The 21,430-nt window shown below is 37.3% G+C and overlaps 1 protein-coding gene across 1 annotated transcript in view; it reads left to right on the forward strand.

Annotated features, from left to right (window-relative positions):
- Window positions 1-21,430, forward strand: part of smid (nuclear valosin-containing protein-like smid) — a 402,569-nt gene that overhangs the window by 49,373 nt on the left and 331,766 nt on the right. Inside the window, exon 4 of the mRNA XM_090375537.1 lies at window positions 1,192-1,428. Within this exon, the coding sequence (XP_090231663.1) occupies window positions 1,192-1,428 (237 nt within the window). The remainder of the gene's footprint in view (window positions 1-1,191; window positions 1,429-21,430) is intronic.

The following is a 21,430-nucleotide window of genomic DNA, read 5'->3' on the forward strand; positions in this document are numbered from 1 at the left end:
ACAATTACCTAGTCTCTAGAAGTTACAGTTTTCAAAACTGAAGTCTTTCTTGGTAAGTCCACCCTTCGGTTTTTTTCACCAGTATTGTTGTCCTTCTCTGCGCCTGTTCCAACAGATCTATGTCCTTCCAAAAATGAGGCTTCCAGACCTGTATGCAATACTCAAGATGTGGCCTTATTGAATTGTTGCATTAGCATATAATGTACTTAATACTATGCAGGCTATTTTTACCTCTTCATAAACCATCATTATAAATTAGGATGAACTGTAAGTTTTAGCAGATCATCTCAGCAAGTATTTTGAGTTTTTTCACACTTACATCATTTGTAATTTCTTCTTGGCAGTCTATTTTTGTTGATAATAGTCTGCATTAACTGAACACAGACAAATAAAAAAGTTTTCAGCATTTTTTTTTTTTTTTTTTCTTATCCAAGTGGTCATGAGTGGGAGTGCTGTAGGACCCACTTTTTGAGTAGATCGGGGTTCAAGCCCCTGACTGCTAAATACAGTTGAACTGCCAATCCACAGTGGACCAGCAATGCAGATTATGGTTCATTTCCCTCAACATCAACCATTGAGGAGGCTTCAATCCTGCTGTATATTGATGACTGCAGTTTACCCATTTTTTATCTTTTATGTCTAAATTGTAAGTTAACTCACTGACTCCATTAGTTTCTTTATTTTGGTTTATTTCAATGTTTTGAAGTAATGAAATAGTGATTTTGCAGTATTTTATTTTGTTATAAATAAGAGGGAAATCTTGTAGCATATTATTTGATTATAAATTGTGATATACCCACCTAATAATAGCTTCATAGTAAATACATTATGGAGTAAAGCCCAGGATTATCCGCATCCAAACTGAAGAGGCTTCTGTTTTTTAACCCTAGACACCATGACTGATTTGGCCAAGGGATTGCACAATATTTTTTCCTGTAAACACTGCTTTTTCATCCCACAGAATATGCAAATAAACCATAGAATTCATAACCTACAGACTTTATATACTGATGCCTTTAGCTACCTAAGCACTTATTCCAATAACTCAGCCCAAGTTATTAGTAGACTACCCATTGGAATAATTTTGTGGCTTTCACTTGAGCTTTAATGCAAATAATAAAAGGTAATTTCTTTAGGATAGAGTTTTATATTATCACCTGTGAGATCTTAATGTCCAAATATATTTTGTAGGATACAAACATGGTTAATAACTCGATTGCAGATCTTTATGCAAAAATTCCAGTTACCAGTGAAAGGGGTAAACACAGTTTGGGAAACAGCAAATCAAGAGAAGTCATCCATTGTGAATCTGGAGTTAGCCAGGGAAACGCACAAGTAACACATTTGGTTCAAAAACAAGATGTTTCTATCCAAAAGGAGAAAAGGCTTTCTCTGTTACAAGATAGTGAGTCACCACTTCCAAAACAGGTAAGAAAACAGTTGAAATTTATTTTTGCCAACATGGAGTGAAATATCATATTTTTCTTCATTTGTTTGCTGGAAGTAATACAGGGTGAGTAATACAGGGTCTTTCCCTGATTAAGAAAAAGTATAACTTAAAAACTATGCTAGATAGAAACTTGCACTTTGTGTCGTAATGAAGGCTAATGCTTAGTTTTTTTCGCACTGTATAGTTGCACAATCTGTAGACGATCTAGGTACCGCTGCAATCGCAGCGGTACCTAGATTTGTGACAGTGATCACAATGTACTGATATGGGAATTACTTAAAGAAGTAACTACCATCAAGGCTAAAGGGAAAGGCTTTTGCTTTCGTAAAGGTGACTGCAGAGGTCTGAGACAGTTTTTAAATTCTGTACAGTGGGACCAACTGATGATGTTACCCATGTTGAATTCTAAATGGGAAACTTTCAAGGTTATAATCTTGGAGGCTACTAGGCTTTTCATTCCAAATAAGAAATACTGTTCAAGGTTCAGGCCTAAATGGTGGGACTGTTAGTAATCCTGGGTATAACTTGCACAAGCACACAGAGTGTGAACCCATGTGTGAACCAACGTAAGCAGGGGTTGAGGTGTGGCGCCCACACCACATGGAGGAATGCCATCCCTCTGTGTTACCAGGCAGTACTAGGTGGTAGATGACTCATCAACCGGTGCAGTACCATCACTTTGCTTATTAGAGGCTTGAAGTGGTGGAACCCATGTTTAGTCTCCAGAGCTAAGTTCCGGTAACCCTCCCCATCTCTTCCATCATGCAGTATGATTGATGACTTTTGAGGTTATGATGAACATTGTGGTGAGATCGAATCTTCCTTACATTTCGAGGGTACAGCTCTAAAACGGTGTACGCAGGCCTGCCGCTAGTTAGTACACCGGACCGAACCTATTCGTAACTCTCTAGGAAGCTTCCGGATCAGGCTAGTGTATAATCTTGCTACCTCTACTCTGCCAGAGAGTGACTGGAGGGAGTACGAGTAGTGTGTATGCGGAGGCTCAGCACCAAATGAGGGACTCTGCTAATAACATTAGTTCAAGAGCAGTGCCCATTAATAACCACTCTGTGTCTTCTTCCACTCCATCCCTTTGTCTATAGCAATTAACTTATCCCTGATGCCACACTGCTCCAATTTGTACAACAATCTTATGTGGAACAGTTACTCTTATTACTTCTACTGAAATCAGAGTATATGATAAAATTATTTTTTACATCCAGTCCCTTTTGTTATTGTATTATAATAGCTAATCAGATTAGCTAGACAAGATCTCCCATTAACAAGTCCATGCTGTGATTGCAATATAAGTGCATTCCTGATAAGATAATCCTGCATTACTACTTTAACCATTGACTCCATTATTTTTCCTGGAACAGAAGTCACGCTTACAGATCCCTAATTGCTCACTTTACTCTGATTCCCTTTTGTGAATAGGGGATACACTTCTACATTTCCAATTTGTGGGGATCTCCCCTGAACTCGATACTCTCAGTGTCTATATTTATACGAGGTGTGACCTTGAAAGTGAACTAACTCAGCGAAGAAAATCACTAAACTTGAGTGGGTGTGATCACCTTTAAAGTATTCTCCTTCTGATTCTGTATGATTAATAAAGGTTCACTTACCTCTTTTGATGGGCTTATACTGTAATTGGATAGATTCCATCAGTCCCAGATGCCTTATTTCACTTTTAGCTTCAATAATCTCTTCCATTTTCCTTTCAGTTATAACATGGTATATTTCTGGTTTCCCCATCTTTAAAAACATTCACACATGAATGTGGATGCAATATATTTATTCATTTTGTCAGCAGCTTGAACAGGATCATCAATTGTTATTCCATTCATATCTAGTGGACCAATCTGGTTCATCCCTTTCCTTCCAATGTTGCCTCTAATAACATTATAGCTTTGTCTCACTGAAAAGAATTTAAAAATGAAGACTTGTATAAGGGTGATTTGAAAAGTTTATAGCCTGAGTATGAGAGGGTAGTGTTAAAAATTTCTCTACTTAGTGTATAACACAAATAGTAACCCACCAAGTTTCATGCAGTTTCACTAATGTCTTTTTTTAATAATAGTTCCTGATGTCAACAAAGTTGTGTGAAGAGGAAAGATGGAAGAATTGCTCACCATGCAGTCATTCAGTGTTTGGGAAAAAATTAACTAACACCAAAGGCAATTTGTTAGGATATGGTTATGTCATTAGGGGAGGATGCTCCATCCTATTCCATGGTTAAGAAATGGGCAGCAGAAATTAAACAATGGAGAGGGAGCGTGGGAGATGGCCTATGCTGTGGAAGACCTACAATGTCCATCACGCCAGAAGTTGTAGACAGTGTGCATGATCTGGTGATAAGAAATTGACAAATGACAGATATGCCAGCACCATGGGCATCATTTGAACATGTGCACCATATAATAACAGAGGTTCTTGCCATGAAAAGGTGTCAGCACGATGAGTCCCAAAGTTATTGACAGCAGATCAAAAATGCACAAGAATTGTTGAGTCAAGTGAATTTTTGCATGGTTTTCAAGCATATCTAGCAAATTTCCTTGCAAGGTTTGTGACCATAGATGAGATCTTTTGTTTCTGACTGAAAGTAGTATCCATCACTGTCAGCCAAAAACAAAAGAGCAGCCCAAACAGTGGAAACACAGCAATTTTCTCTATCACCAAGGACAATTTTTATTAATGACATGGTCTTGGCGCATTATAGCCCTAGTAGCTAATGCGCCAATAAAACCAAAACCAAACCAAATCTATCACCAAGGAATGCCAAGTTCCTTAATTCCTTCTGCTGGCAAGGTTTTTGGGATGCCAGTGGAGTGTTGCTAGTGGATTACCTTCAGAAAGGCCAGACAGTCACAGGGGTATATTATGCAGACTTTGTGAGGCATTTGGATGACAACATCAAAGACAAATTTTGAGAAAAACTCAGCAGAGCAGTCTTGTTTCACTAGGACAACATGCCTGCTTACAAGTCTATCATTGCCGTGGCTGTACTGCGTGAGTGAGTTTGGCTCTGAAATCTTGGACCATCTCCCATATTCACCTGATATAGCACTATTGGACTTTCACCTATATCCTAATTTGAAAAACACCTTGCTGGCATCCATTTTTCCACCAACGTCGTTGCTGTTATGGATGCATTCCTGGATGCCCAAGAGAAAACTCTTTGCAGCTGGAATCAGTGCATTGCAGCATTGGTTTAAAAAGTGTATTTCCAAGTGGACTATGTTGAAAAGTAATGCATTACTGGTTTTGCTCTAACATGGTTAGAGAATTTTGGTAAACCTCGCATAACAGGGTGTTTTTCAGCTTTTGTGCGAGGAAATCCTGCTATTATGTTGGATGTAATTTTTCAACATTTCCACTCTTTTTGAATCCCCGCTGTTGACTCGCTAGTCAAAAAAAAAATTATTCGGAAATCCCTGTATTTTATTTTTTGGGAAATTCCCTTATGTTCTGTGCTTGAACTTATACTTGTTGAACTTGTGGTATATATCTAGATTTCAAAGTTTTATTACTATTGGATGGCACACCAGGCCATCCTAACGTTGAAGTTATGTTCCTACTGCCACAACTTGAAGTTATGTTTCTACAGCCTCAGTTGTACTGGTTAATACAACTTCTTTCATTCAGCAATTAGATAAATTCATTTTATCCACCTTTAAAACTCATTACATCAGAAAATCGTTACAACAGATTTTTCAAAAAAATTGATTCCGAATCTATTGAAGTAATGGAGACATGGAAACATATCTCAATTGTGGACTGTATCAGAATCATATAGCTTTATCGCTGAAATAAGTAAAACCATCAACATCAAGTGTGGAAAAATGTATGGCCAGAGTAAGTTCATTCAGGAAATATGATCAAACGGGCAGAAAACAGAATCGGTGTGATAGTAGACCTTACTACATCGGTAAGAGGGGAAGATTTGAGGATACGACTACCGAAGCCCTTGTGGGTAGCACAGTTGATAGAATCGCCCTCCCCCCCACACCAGGTGGAAACGACCTGAATTCAAATCCCATCGATGACGGGAGGAATTTTTATTGGTCTTTTTCACAACGTGGCTGAGTTAGTCGGGCTCAGGCGAGGGTAGTATGGGTTTTTCATCCAGCAAAACAGAAAATCGACCTGAGGACACACGCAATTTTTCGACAGTATACACCGAGTAACATGGCCTTAGTTGCCGATGCTCCTAAAAAAAATAAAAAAGATATGATTACTGAAGACATTCAAGAATTGCTGGTAGAAAAAGAGGCTGGCATAGCAGATTTGGTGCAAATGGCATTGGAGGTAAAACCAAATCAATTCAGATGATGATAGCAAAGATGAAAATTCTAAACTTCCAAATTTTACACTAAAAAGCATAGGAGAAGGCATAAAATTACTTGAGCAATTAGAATCTTATTTTTTTGAATGAGATTCTTGAATGAAAGGAGCTCAAAGTTCAAAAGGGAGCTTCAAAAATGCTTAGTTCCATATGATGAAATTCACAAAGATTTATCAAGCAGAAGCAAACAAACCCAGATTACTGATTTTTTTAAAGAGAGCAGAAGATACACAAAATCTAGAATGGTGTAATTTTGTTAGTTTTGTTTATGAAATAGTGTATTTTTGTTAGCTTTTGGAATGTAACCTCCCTTTTTATACTTTTTCTTAGTCCCGTATAACATGATTTCGCACAACACATCATTTTATAGGAATGTAATAACCGTGTTATACGAGGGTTACCTGTAATTGAAAATAAACTTCACAAGGGAAGTAACACTACTAGAGAAAAACACTAATTCAGTAACAAAATGTGGATGAAAACAGGCATGCAAACAGATAGTGAACACAGAACAAAATTCTCCCACCTGCCATGAGCTGAGACTATGTTGGTAAATGAAACTGCTGGTATAACTGTGCAGCATGTAGAAGAAAAAGTAATTACTTCAGCTGATAAAATAGCCAACTGTAAGTAAGAAGTTAAAAAATTGTCTATTTGAAAGATCCTAAGGGGAGTCACAAAATTGTGCCGAAAACAATATATTAAAATTATGGATTTTATTGGAAGGATCCTCACAAAAATGATAGTGAAAAATGTGTGGTTTTAGGTGAAAAATGCAAAAATGGAAAACAGAATAAAATTTTTGCAGAACTTCATAAAATCAGGTAACATTCAGTAATGTGAGGCTGCCAAAAAAAATTCCCTACTAATTCTGCTTCTAGTACATAGCCTATCAGTGCTGTTACAAATACTAAAGTAAATAATATTATAATTCTAAAAGCTAATAATACTAGAAACCAACCAAATCTGGCAGAAATGGGATTCTCCTTATTCTGGAAGTTTTTTCCAGAATAAGGAGGATACTAACAGCTGAGGGCAACATTTTTATCAGTTGGGCCTTCTACCGATGCAGGGAATTTTGTGCTCATTGCAAAATGTTATACTTGTTTGGGATATGGACACACTGCACCAAACTACTCCAAAAAATAAAAAGTTTGTGGTAATGGCATACAGACTGGTCACTACTACCAGGACTTCAGAAACAAGGAACAACTACCAAAATGTGCTAACTGTAGGTTTAAAAAGAATGGCAGCCACTCTATGAGAGAGAGAGAGAGAGAGAGAGAAAGAGAGAGAGAGAGAGAGAGAGAGAGAGAGCGCTTCCCAGAGTATCAGCATGCTCTAGAGCAGCCTGATTGTTTAAGATTACTGGCTACTCCATTCCCTCTCCTCAAAGATAATTTACACTGTAAGCTACGATGGAAGGACAGCTATTTGGACTTTGTTTCTTAACTAAAATTAATTTTTTATGTCATCATAAGGCCATCTGTGTCAATGTCACATGCCCCTTTAGTATCCTTTTCATTATTTACCTGTATTCTCAACCAGGCATGGATATAGAACAATATCTTAATTATATGGGACAGGCAATGGATCTTTACTGCTCCAACTAATATAATAATAACTTTGGATACAAATGCAAATCTGCAGTCTAGTACAATATCAGGGCAATGGCTGAAAACTGGAAGAATTCATAACTGCAAAAAAAGTCTCATAATACTGATCCTGCTTAACAGCCCTAAGACATAAGCTGTGTGCATGGTGAATCAAATATTGATATCACCATCATTTCTTCATTTTTAAAATGGTGGATAGAAAGCGTGAATGCATAAGTAGGGCTGGCCAGTCAGTGATCATAGCTCCGTTTTTCTAACACTTAGCACTGATTACTAACCCCCCTCTACCCAATAGCATGCTCAGATTTTCATTGACAATCATTAATTGGGATAAATTTGAAGAAAAGACTTCTTATAAGCAAACTGATACAATTACAGCAGAAACCAGCCCTATGTTACGGCTCAATATGTACAAAACTCCTTCTACAAAGCTTCCAACCTGTCATGAAGAAAAAGAAAGATGTGTACATGAGACATTTCTATGATGGATGACTGAAATAGCCAGTCTCAGAAAACAAATTGCATAAATATTGTAGGAAATATCAAAGGAAAAGACAAAGCTGGTGCACTAAAGAAATTGAACAACTAAAAAATAATTTACTCAGGAACCAGGTTAAAATATGCCAAAGCAATAGAGCTACAAAAACAAAAAGCCTAAAGAGAACTAGTCACGATGGCAGAGAATGATGAACCGTTTTTTTTTTTTTTTTATGAAAACCCCAAACATGAAAAGGTATCAAAACCTATAGTACTTAGTACAGTGCATGGGTTGAAGAGAAGTATGGGCGGGGGATGCCGGAAACTTTGCTCTAGAGACTAAACATGGGTTTCACCACTTCAAGCCTCCAATAAGCAAAGTGGTGGTATTTCACCAGTTGATGAAAGTCATCTACCACCTGGTACTGTTCTAATGTCATGCAGTTGTATGGAATAGTGAAAAGGTTGGTTATACGGAAGGAGGAGAGGCAGTTTGGAAGTTAATAGGATGCTGTTCTGTTTTTAATTTTTTGAAATTTAGTGAATAAGCTGATGCTGACTTTAGCAAAAGCACTACTCAAAGCACTGGCTATAAGCAAGGGGCTTGGGATAGAGCCTGTGTTTTTATGAAAGCCATATTGGTTATGAGTCATTAAATGTTGTGAATCAGTGAACCAGAAAAGTCTGCTATGGACAATATTTTCAAGGATCTTTCAAGGATTCGAGGCATTCTTGCCCATTATCCAGGAGATTAATGGAAACTTGTCAGAATGCTGTTTAATTTTTTTTCATATTATTCTGGAGTCAGTGTTTCTTTTGGAATAAAATGGATCCATGATTCCTTCTTGGCTTGCCTTCCAGGTCTGACATGCTATTGCCTGTAACTTCTTATAGTTGATGAGATTTAACTGTGGTTAATTTCATCACACGAAACAAATTCCATATGTTATTTTTCATCTTTGCTTGTGCATTTTTCATTCCACCAATAATTATAAGGTATCTGGTGCAAGAGATTTGATAATGGAATTTAGCCTTTTGCCACATTTATGAGGTGCAATATGATGTAATCTGTGACATTATTAATAATGTCACGAGATGGCTGCAGGTGATTATGTTCTCATCAAGGGAGATAGATGATTGAACACCTTGGTCAGTTAGCTAGGAAAATTTCCATTTCCTGCAAAATTGAACTAAATGAGGCTGTGCAATCAACAGGTTATAAACAATAGGAAGGCATATCACTGACCATGGGATCATTTATAATGGACCACTCTATGATTGGAAAAGTACTGGAGACAAATCAAAAGGATATATTGCAGAGATATGTCCAGTTGAAAGTGTGTGTGCACCAGTATTGAGCATGGTGAGGTTTTGCATCTCTAGAAGGCTTTCAATTAGTCGGCCACATCTAGTTTTGGCCCTATAAAGGGTGGTGTCCATTAAAATCCCCTAATACACAGAAAGGTAGAAGTAGCTGCAGGGGTCTGGTATACAAATTTTCCACCAACAAGATTCAGCATCGAGAAATATTTAGTTCCATACAACATGCAACCTCCCAGGAAACCACCACTTGGAAAGCCTCTGTAGATAAAATATTAAGTAGAATCATAGCCATGGATGAGAAAGAAAACTAAACTGGTCAATATAAATTTATTCATTGAGGGAATCAGAATTAAAAAACACCTTCCAGACAGAACCAGAAATGGACAAAGCAGTTGGGAAAATTAAAAACACCTGTTCAGATGAAGAGCTAATTAGCATTAGCATTAGTAGAGGCATTTGATGCAAGAAAGCAAGCTTATGCAGCATCAGCCAAAAAAAACCCACTTCCACTTCACCCCTCTGTTCGTTCAAAATACCTGTCCAGCTGAGCCTTAAACTTATTTAGGCTATCAACCTCCACCACAAGGGATGGAAGTCTGTTCCACCAACCAACCACCCGCTGGCTAAAGGCAAATTTCCGCACGTCTATCCTACATCTGTCTTTCCTCAATTTGAATTTATGCCCTCTCGGGTGATTTTTCTGAGCTAGAGGAAGAATCCCATCAGCATTGAGCATGCTTAAACCATTCAAGGCTTTATACACCTCTATCAGATCACCTCGCTGGTGCCTAGTCTCCAGACACTGTAATTTGCAAAACTTAAGCCTTTCTTCGTAAGAGCACCCCTTTGTTCCATTCACTAATCTTGTTGCCCTTCTCTGTACTCGTTCCAGCAGCTCTACATCCTTCTTGAAATGAGGTCTCCAGACCTGTATACAGTACTCTAGGTGTGGCCTGACCATCGCCTTATACAATGGAATAATCACCTCCTTATCCCTGCTGGAAAAATTCCTGTATATCATTGACAATACTCCATGAGCTACTCTTGCAGCCCGTCTGCACTGCTCAGAGAACTTCATATCTGCCTGCACAACCACCCCCAAGTCCCTTTCATTCTCTACCACTGTCAGTGTAGTACCACAGAGTTGATACGTTGCTCTGGGGTTGCTGTTTCCCATGTGTAGTACTTTACATTTATCAATGTTAAACTTCATTTGCCACATCTCAGCCCATCTGCTCAGCCTTTCCAGATCCGGTTGCAGCAGCATAGTGTCAGTAGTGTCCTTGACAACCCTGCCAACCTTTGTATCGTCTGCAAACTTGGACATTAAGCCCGATATACCATCATCAATATCATTTATAAATACAGAAAACAATAATGGACCCAACACTGAGCCCTGAGGGACTCCACTAATAACATCAGTCCACGATGAGCAGTGTCCATTGATTACCACTCTCTGTCTTCTCCCCCTCAACCACCCCTTTATCCATAGCAGCAGTTTGCCTCCAATGTCACACTGCTCCAATTTGTGTAGCAGTCTTCCATGTGCAACAGTATCAAAAGCCTTTCTAAGATCCAAGTATATAATATCAAAGTTATTCCCTGCATCCAGTTCTTTTGTGACTGCATCATAGTATCCAATCAAGTTGGTCAGGCAAGACTTCCCCTTAACAAAACCATGCTGTGTCTGAGCTATAACTGAAGTCTTGTCTAAATGATCCTGCAGTGCTTCTTTAACCAGTGCCTCCATTAATTTTCCTGGAACAGAAGTTAAGCTCACAGGTCTATAATTACTTGTGTCAGCCTTTGATCCCCCTTTGTGAATTGGGGTCACATTTGCACATTTCCAGTCTATGGGTACCTCCCCTGAGTCCAAGGAAGCTCTCATAATTATGGCTAAAGGTTTGCTTACTTCCTTTGCTGCCTCCTTTAATATAACTGGATAGATCCCATCCACCCCGGGTGCCTTTCTTGTGTTTATCTTCAACAGTTTATCCTCCACTTTACTCCCAGTTATTTCAAGATTCTGTAGCTTACTGCTAGAGTTGAATACACCTCTGGCATTCCCCTCGCTGAATAACTCCTCATGTGTGAATGTCGATGCAAAATATTCATTTAGTTTGTTAGCTACCTGAGCAGGATCATCAACAGTTGACCCATCAATATCAAGTGGACCAATCTGATTCATCCCCTTCCTTCTAGAGTTTACATAAGTAAAGAACTCTTTGCTGTTTTTCTTTGCATCCCTTGCCAAGGATTTCTCGTAATCTGCCTTCGCCTGCCTAACCTCCTTTGTAACTTGGTTGCATATGAACTTGTATCTATCATAGGCTTCTGTGTCATGTGTTAATTTGTATGTATCCCATGCATTTTTCTTCTCTGCCATATGCCTCATTAGTTCATCTGACATCCATTTTGGCCTAAACCTTGAACAATATTTCTTAGTTGGTATGTAAAGCCTAGTAGCTTCCAAGATAAGTTCTTTGAATGCTTCCCATTTTGAATTTGCTGTTGGTAACATCATCAGTTGGTCCCACTGTATAGAATTTAAATACTGTCTCAGTCCATCGTAGTCGCCTTTACGGAAGCAATAACCCTTCCCTTTACCCCTAATGGTAGTTACCTCTTTGAGTAAATCCCACTTTAGCACACTGTGATCACTGCCACCTAGTGGTTCATTTATCTGCAGATTCTTAATGCATGAAGAATCACTGCTGATAATCAAATCAAGAGTATTACTCCCTCTAGTTGCCTCCCGAACATGCTGATGTAGAAAACAATCATCCAATAAATCCACAAAAGTCCTGCTAGTGTGTGAGTAACCAGCCCCCAAATTCCAGTCAATATCTGGGAAATTAAAATCTCCCATTATAAGACACTCTGATTTACTGGCCCACTCTATTTCCCTGTACAGTTCCTTATTATACTCATCAGAGTCATTAGGCCTATAGCACACTCCTACTCTCAATTTTGATCTCCCAATGTTTATGTCACACCAAACTGACTCGACACTGCACTGTCCAGCGATGTCGACTGGCTTCACTTCCTTGGTTTTTATGTGTTTCTTAACTAATAACATAACTCCTCCTCCCTTCCTATCCTGTCTATCCTTTCTGTAGACGTTGTACTCCCCAAATTGCAGTTCTGCATCCCTTATATCTGTGTGACACCACGTCTCTGATATCCCAACAATATCTGCCTTCGATGTTTTGAGCAATACCTCAAATTCATCAAATTTATTTACTAAACTCCTAGCATTGGTGTACACGCAAGTATATCTGCACCTGTTTCTATACTTAGCTACCCTAACACAACCCATGTGTTTACTTGTACCGCAATGGCTCCCAGCAGTCTCTGAAATACCATGCATCTTGTTTTTCAGGCTTCTGCTCATTCTAATAGAAGCAGTGCAAGAATCTCTTTCACCTCTGCCAGTGGCTACTGTCAATCTATTGGTCTTTGTTTTCCCCCAGGCTAGCAGTTTTCCGAGCCACCTAACACTGCCTCGATAGCATCAGCAAATATTCTTGCACGCTTTCTATTTAAGTGTATCCCATCCCTTTAGAAGCAATCTCTCCTGTTAACAAGTACAGTCCAGGGTGAAAAAAATTCTACCCCTTGAGCCTTGCACAATCTTTCCAGGGCCGAATTGATCGACAAGGCTCTCATCATATACTCCCTCCTATCGTGTCTGGGCAGAATTGCAGACACTTTCAAATTCAACCCTAATTCTCGGCTTTTGTTCAACAGTGACCTGTACTTGTTAAGTAATTCTGCCGGTCTCCTACTCTTAATATTATTAGTGCCAACGTGTACAACTATATCACCTTTTGTGCCCTTAAAAGATGATATTCGCTCTACAACGTCATCAACCTTTGCCCCTGGCAGACATACCCTGGTCCTGTTCCACCTATCTTTTTTACAAAGCATGTTCCCCGTTTCCCTGACAATAGAGTCACCAACAACTACTAGTTCCTTCGGGACCAGCGCATTCTGCCTTAGGGGTTGTCTCTGTGTCACGCGATGCCCAAGTGCAAGTTCTGGCGTTGATGTGGGCAGCTGAGAGCTTGATGGGCCCCTCAATTTAGTTTCTTCGAGGGCATCCACCCTGTCCTTCAAGCTCTCATATAGGCCCATTCTCATAATTGAATATGAGGTGGTCAAAAGTTTACACAAATTACTTCTCCCCTCCCCAACATCGACAACTTTTTATAAATATGTCTCTGAGAGCACCTTCCCAAAAATCTGGTGCAAAACACTACTCAAAATTATGCATAAAGCATGATAAACCAGAAACTGACCTCTACTGGTATTGACCAATTGCTCTTCTTCCAGTGTGCAGAAAAATATATGAAAGAATAATAGCCCAAAGAACAACAGAAACTGTTGAGCAGGGTGGGATCACGCACTGAAGATGCCCTCTACAGGATCTGAGGAATGGTCTGCAATACACAACAGAAATATGCGCTAGGCATTTTAAAAACCATTCAGGAATATTTTACTGCTCAGTAATTGTGAAAAATATTTACCATAGCATTGAAAGAACTACCATCAGTGTGCTCTGTTTTGGATTCCCCTTTCCTTCAGAATCTGGCACTTGATGAATGGCTTAATGAAAACTTTGCTAATAGCAGTATGGTTGCATATGCAGATGATTTGATACTCCTTGTTGCTGGGAATTCCACAAGAGAAATAGCAAAAGCCTCAAATGAAGTTTTAAAATAATTCATGATATGATGTGTGATATACATAAAATAACAGCTTCCCATGACAAAACTAAAGCCATGTTAATTAAAGGTAATCTGAACCCAATCCCCAGTAATAAAGTATCGTAATCACTCTGTACCTAAAGTTCTAAAGCACTTTGGTATTATATTAGATCATAAACTATTCTTCAGCTGCCCAACTTAACTCATTCAGCAGATAAAGTTAAAAAAATTCACAGGTGTAATACCAAAATCGCACATACTGATTAGGGCATCAAGGGTAAAGCATTGCTGCTTATTTAGAAATGTGCTTTCATCTCTATTGCATATGCAACTATCTGCTACCATAGAGCCCCCTTGTGCAATGAACAAGACAAGCTGGGCTCCATATAAAGGTAGACGCTACTTCTCATCACCTATTCCTATTACACTCTCCCCACACCAGAACTTTTAAGTGCTTGCTGGACCTTATGGTTATAGTTCATGGGCTTGGTTTCTATCCCCATAGGCTAGCACCTACTTGAATTCTTGGCATTGAGTTGAACTTAGCCACTGATATCAAAAAGGAAAGAGTAATGAATGGCCTAATAAATATTTGGCAATGAGAGTAATGATGTCATAACCAAAATATTTATTCCAAATGTGTACAGAGTCCAAAATCAGAAGTGGTTTCAACTTGGTACTTAGGTTACATTCCTGTTGACTGACCATGGCTCCTTTAAAGCAAAATTGAATGCTGTTGGCATCACTGATAAAAAAAAAAAAAAAAAAAAAAACTTGCCACTGTGAGAAACTGTAGACCTTTTTTCATGTATATACTCCTGCTCCCTATATGCAGTACACGGGCATGAGCTAACAGTTCAGCTGGGCACATTTGTTGCTAACCATGAAGGTTTTCTTCGTGATCAGCAGCAAATAAAAATCATAAGGTGATCCTGCATTGCTTCTCTAACCATTGACTCCCCGTTATTTTTCCTGTTATTATTATTTTTTTCCATTATCCATTCTCTATTTTTTTCTACTTACCATCTACTATTCAAGACATATCGAAGGAAAAGAGGCATGTGATGCATTCAAAAATTTGCCAGTGCTATATTTAACAAATGTAAAACAATAGGCACAACATTGGAGATAACCAGAAGAACTGAAATAATACTGTCCCATTGCTGACTCATCATCCAACTGATCCAAATTAGAATCTCTCCTCGTTCTGATGGTGCCATCCCTTTGCAAGTTGTCACCTGTCTATTGCCACCATGAGACTTTGAATGCCCCAATATTTTGTTCCTTGCATCATGACTAAACCCCCCCCCCATCAGGTGGGGTAGCTCATTTGGCATAGTTACCCTACATTTTGCTTTGTGCTGCTGGTGATAACCTTTTGAGGTTTGCTGCCAGGGGTGACTAGTGGTCTCTGTTCGCATCCTCTGTACACTAGGACCATATGTCTATAGATGATCAGATGCAGCTCTTGCTGCCCTATATTCTGCGCTATCCTAACTACTACTGTGACAGTTCCATTGCAAACCCTGTCAAATTTGGGTGCAACCAAATTTGACAGGGCTAGCATGGACAAAACCATTAACTAAGATGACTGACACCCTTTAGGGTGTGGGATTATGGAAATGTCTTCTAGTTTCATTTTGACTAACCAAAACACCCTAAACCAGTATCCTGCACTAACACCTTATGTGGAAATAACCAAATCCTTTGACATGTCCTATGTATGGTATAATTAAAAAAAAAAAAAAAATCCTACCACTCTTCTCTTCCACTCCTACTACTCTCAAGGAAGTAGCCTGTTTTCCCAAAATATAATAAATAAAAAAATAAATAATAATAAAAATATATAATGCGTATCCCTTTTCTTGTTAACTCCTGTCCTGCAGATTTGGGTTGTAAAGAACGCGTGCTGTCTAAGCTCTGGGCAAACTGGGTTGGTTGCAGCCTTTCCTGAACATGGAACAGCCTCAATGATGTAGACATGCTTGACCTGGTGATCTGGACAGCATACACAACACTTGGCATATCCAGTAAACAGTATTGCACTGCTTATACCTTCATAGCAGCGACTGTTAAACATGGTGCCTGCTGAAACGCTTGCCCTACAGTCCTTTCCTGACTGGAGATGCTACATCCATCATCCCATGATACTACTCACCCCCCTTGCCGACCGGGCTAGCCGAGTGGGTAAAAGTACCTGCCCGGCAACCCAAAGGTCGCGGGTTCGATTCCCGCCTCGGGCTTGGATCAAAGTACTGCAAAAACCTTGGGAGGTGCAATATGGCCACAGAAGCCGATGCGCCAACAACTACCAAATCAAATAAATAAAATAAAACTACTCACCCCATACCATTAAATTCAATTCATGTCCCCCGAAATATCTTTCCTATTCCAGTCTTTCATTTTATATTACATTTTATTCAATTTTTTATACAGGTAACCCTCATATAACACAGTTATTAGGATCCTCTAAAATGTCATGTTGTGTGAAACTGTGTTATATGGGTCTAAGAAAAAGTACAAAGAGGGTGGGGGGTTACAATCCAAAAGCTAACAAAAATACACCATTCTAGATTTCGTTTATATCTTCTGCTCTCTTTAAAAAATCAGTAATCTGTGTTTATTTACTTTTGCTTGATAAATCTTTGTGAATTTCATCGTATGAAACTAAGTATTTTTGAAGCACCCTTTTGAATTTTGGGCTCCTTTCATTCAAGAATCTCATTCAAAAAATAAGATTCTAATTGCTGTGCTAACTTTATGCCTTACCCTATGCTTTTTAGTGTAAAATTTGGAAGTTTAGAATTTTCATCTGCATTTATCATCATCTGAATTGATTTGATTTTACCTCCGATGCCATTTGCACCAAATCCGCTACGCCAGCCTCTTTTTCTACCAGTAATTCTTGAACGTCTTCAGTAATCATATTTTTTTTAATTTTTTTAGGAGCATTGGCGACTAAGGCCATGTTACTTTGTGTATATTGTCTATAAATTGCGTGTCCTGAGGTCGATTTTCTGTTTTTCTGGGAGAAAAACCCATGCTACCCTCACCCGAGCCCGAAACCTAAAAAATTCCACCCATCATCAACAGGATTCGAACTCAGGTCTTTTCCACCTGGTGTGGGGAGGAGGGCGATTCTATCAACTGTGCTACCCATGAGGGCTTCATTAGTCATATCATCAAAACCTTACCCCTCCTACTGACATAGCAAGTTCTACTATTGCACCGATTCCGTTTTCTGTCGGTTCGACCATATTTCCTGAATGAACTGACTATGGCCATACATTTTTCCACATGCATTTAACATTGACGGTTTTACCTCTTTCAGCAATAAAGCTACGATTCTGATACAGTCAATAATTGAGAAATGTTTCCATGCCTCCATTACTTCAATAGATTCGCAAAATCCATTCTAACAATTTTTCTGATGTAATGAGTTTTAAAGGTGTATATAATGCCTTTATCTAACGGTGAATGAAAGAAGTTGTATTAACCCAGTACAACTGTGGTGGTAGGAACATAACTTTGATGTTTGGATGACTTAAATATTTTGGATGACCTGATCTGCTATCCAGTAGTAATAAAACTTTGAAATCTAGATTTTTCCATAAGTTCAACAAGCACAAGTTCAATATCATAGAACATAACAAGGAAATTTCCTAAAAAAAAAAAAAAAAAAATTCAGAACTTTCTCAATTTTTTTTTTGACTAGTGAGTCAACAGCTGGGATTCAAAAAGAGTGGAAATGTTGAAATATTACATCCAACATAATAGCGGGGTTCCCCCTGCACAAAAGCTCAAAAATACCGTGTTATGTGAGGTTTACTGAAATTCTCTAACCTGTTTGAGCGAAACCGTGCTGTGTGAGGATTGCTGCAATTTATCAATCATATTAGAGTAAAACCATGTTGTAGAAGTACCATGTTATACGGGTTTGCCTGTATTTAATTTTTTTCATTATATTTTATTTTTTCAATTTAATTTTTTTTCATTTTATTTTATTTTTTCAATTTAATTTTTTATTTATATATTATTATCTCTCTCTCTCTCTCTTTCTGCTTTGATGTACCTGTCTGCCATCCCTTCCTTTCCTTTATGGACTCTCTCACTGCAAACCCAGAGTTGTGACAAGAGACCCAAAAACAGTGATATTTTGTTCAGCAGATGGTTAACCTCTTCATGGCAAGAGTGAGAGTCGGCCAACAGATTTCCTGACAACTTTTGCTGGCTGCTTGCTAAGATGCCAGTCATACAACACAACATAAATTACTGGCTTTGCAGAGATGCTCAACACAGAGAAGACACAAGGTGGATTTAAGTGAATTTTGGAACTGAGAAACATAATACAAAGCAGTATATACATGTTTCTGTACAAATTGTATTCACCATATGCAAATTCTGTATCTATGTCTAAGTGGCACCATGTTTCTGATAGCTCTACGATGTCTGTATTTGATGGCGTAGCCAGTTTTTCAAATTTATTTATTATTCTCCTAGCATTAGTGTATGAGCAAGTATATGTGTGTCTGATTTTCTCTTAGTAATCATAACACAGCCCATATATTTGCTTGTCCCATTAGGAATCCCAGCAGGATATTTATTTATTTATTATTTCTGTGCATCACCTGCTAAGCAGTGGCATCTTCACCAAGCAGGCATTGTAATCCTTTGAACTTTGCTTTTCAGGTTGCTGCATGTTCAAGTAGAAGCAGTTCAAGAATCAGTTTTGTCTTTGCTTGCAGCTGTTGCTAAACTATGTCTGTCCTCCCCACCTCCCAAACTAGTAATTTTTGAAACTGTCTCAATAGCATTAGCAAATATTTTTGCACCCCTTCTATTTAAATGTATCCCATACCTTAGAAAACAGTCTCCCCTGGAACTTATTATGATGAAATGTGATGGTAATATGTGATAAACTTTATGCATGTGATAAAGCTAGAATAACGTTTGTGGACTGATGACATAAAAAGAATGTGGACTACAGGGCACATTTGCTGTAGTAGATTTTGTAAAGAGCATAATACATTTATGTGAGTGGATTAGATAATCTTCCACTCACATAAATGTGAGTGGAAGATTATCTAATCCAATTTTTAAAAATTTTTTTTTACATTTAAGTTGTATATGCTTGTGTTATATTTTAATTTTAATTGTGTTTTAAATAAATTATGCTTATTTTAACTTTCACACACACACACACATATATATATATATATATATATATATATATATATATATATATATATATATATAATTATTGATAAAAATAAAGAAAGAAAGTTAAAACGACAATAACTGTAACTAATATGTAAATAAAATTTATGAGTCAATGCAGTTGCAAGCAATCATGCAATACACCCATAATGTCTATAATATTAAGGATAATATAAAGAACCATTGGAATAAGTAAATCAATCCAATAATAATACCATCAGGGATCTAAGAAAACGCAAAAAAAAAAAAAAAAAAAATATTATATATATATATTATTGCTTTTTACCGACAATCTAGATGACTTCAACTGGGGCCAACCACCCAGAATGAAGGCAAAAAATGACAAGAAGTTCTCTGTTTCTGTGATGATCAATATATGCAAAGTAATTTAAATCTAACCAAATATAAGCCAGTATAGGCCGGATGTAAATCGAATATAAATAAATCGAAAGAAGATAATAAAAGTTAAAAAAAAAAAAATTTAGAAATATTAGAATCAAAGGTAAGAAATATAAGTAAAATATAAATGTAAGCATATATTAATCATCGTTGACCCGGCAGAGAATGTAATTTAATGAGTACAATAAGATTAAATATATAATACATACTACATATTGACCGTATCTAGGACATATTGTAATAGTCGTCAAAATAATATGTGGTGCCCCCCTATGTGATGGATACGGTAAAAATAAATAATTAAATTAACGCATAGAGAAACATGCAGATAGTAAGAAGAAAAACTAAAGGAGTAGGAATAATAGAACCTGAACTCCATAAAGGCAAAAAATAGTAGTATAGATAAGAAATAGTTTCTCCAACGTCCTCGGATTGCCCTAATAATTTCGGAGAAATAAAAGTAAAGAGTGTAGGACAGTTTATAGACATTACAAGATATAAGTTGTGGCTCGGGTATGCCTGGGATCGCAAACCCGTTCCTATAGTAGGACCATGAGCTGAATTTGCATGTTATCTCAGCGTGAACTTAAGTAAATTTAAATGAATTTAACTATATATATTAAAAAAAAAAAGAAGTTTTCTACAAGTTTTCTACACCGTAAGACACCAAGAATGCAAAGTGTATCCTATTTACATATATACATGGCACTAAATATAACAATTATATTGAAAATTATATTAAAACAATAGGTTCAGAAAACAAATTTTTGAAATTAATTATGTTTATCGCTTTCCTGAAATGATATTTCAGGTAAGCGATAGGGAAATTATTATTGATCAACCTGCCGTACAACGCTGTTAAGCCAGCTGAACAATTTTTATTGCTATTGCAGATATAAGCAATCCTTAGACATTGCGATAAAATTATATTAGCATGCACTGATTTTGATATATTAGATTTCCAGTTTGTAAGGCTGACTACGTTAAAATTAAATGCATCTCTTTTATTATATATGTTTACGTCTATATTATTATTATGGAATATTTCTATATGAAGATCCAGATAATTTGCTATAGTATCGGAATTATTAGTTTTTTCCAATACTAGTTCTAGTGGATATAATTTACTGTAATCCTGGACAAAATGTGGACAATTAAAAACACATATATCATCTACGTATCTATATATAAGTAGGTTATCTTGGAATTCTCTTTCTGTATAATGTAGATAAAGGTTTGCGATTATGCTTGATGCTGGACTTCCCATAGGGGTGCCAGTCACTTGTAGGTATAATGATGTTCCGTCATATACATAATTATTAAAGATGCATAATTTTATTGGAGAATCCCAATAGGTTAATTTTTTTTTTTTTTTTTTTTTATGAAAACCCCAAACATGAAAGGTATCAAAACCTATAGTACTTAGTACCGTGCATGGGTTGAAGGAGAAGTATGGGGGGGGGGATGCCGGAAACTTTGCTCTAGAGACTAAACATGGGTTTCACCACTTCAAGCCTCCAATAAGCAAAGTGGTGGTATTTCACCGGTTGATGAAAGTCATCTACCACCTGAATCAACCTTTATAGCATTTTTATTTTCTAAATATAGTTTCTGGAGGACGACTTTTAAGTTATCAAGATTAATGCTCGTAAATAGACTGTTAAAGTCAAATGTTTGTATTTGATGAATATTGTTATTTTTTAGAGCATTTATAATAGGTAAGTTATTATTTATTATAATAGTTTTATTTAAGTTATTTAATATAATTTTAAGTAACTTTTCTAACATTTTTCCGGGAAATTTAGCATAACTATCTCTACATGATGTTATGAATCTAAAAGCAATCGGTGTTTTATGAAATTTGGGTATGCCATATATAAATGGATATTTT

Source organism: Mastigoproctus giganteus, chromosome 6 (genome assembly GCF_048544385.1).
Source record: "Mastigoproctus giganteus isolate SK-2022 chromosome 6, ASM4854438v1, whole genome shotgun sequence".
Classification (NCBI taxonomy): domain Eukaryota; kingdom Metazoa; phylum Arthropoda; class Arachnida; order Uropygi; family Thelyphonidae; genus Mastigoproctus; species Mastigoproctus giganteus.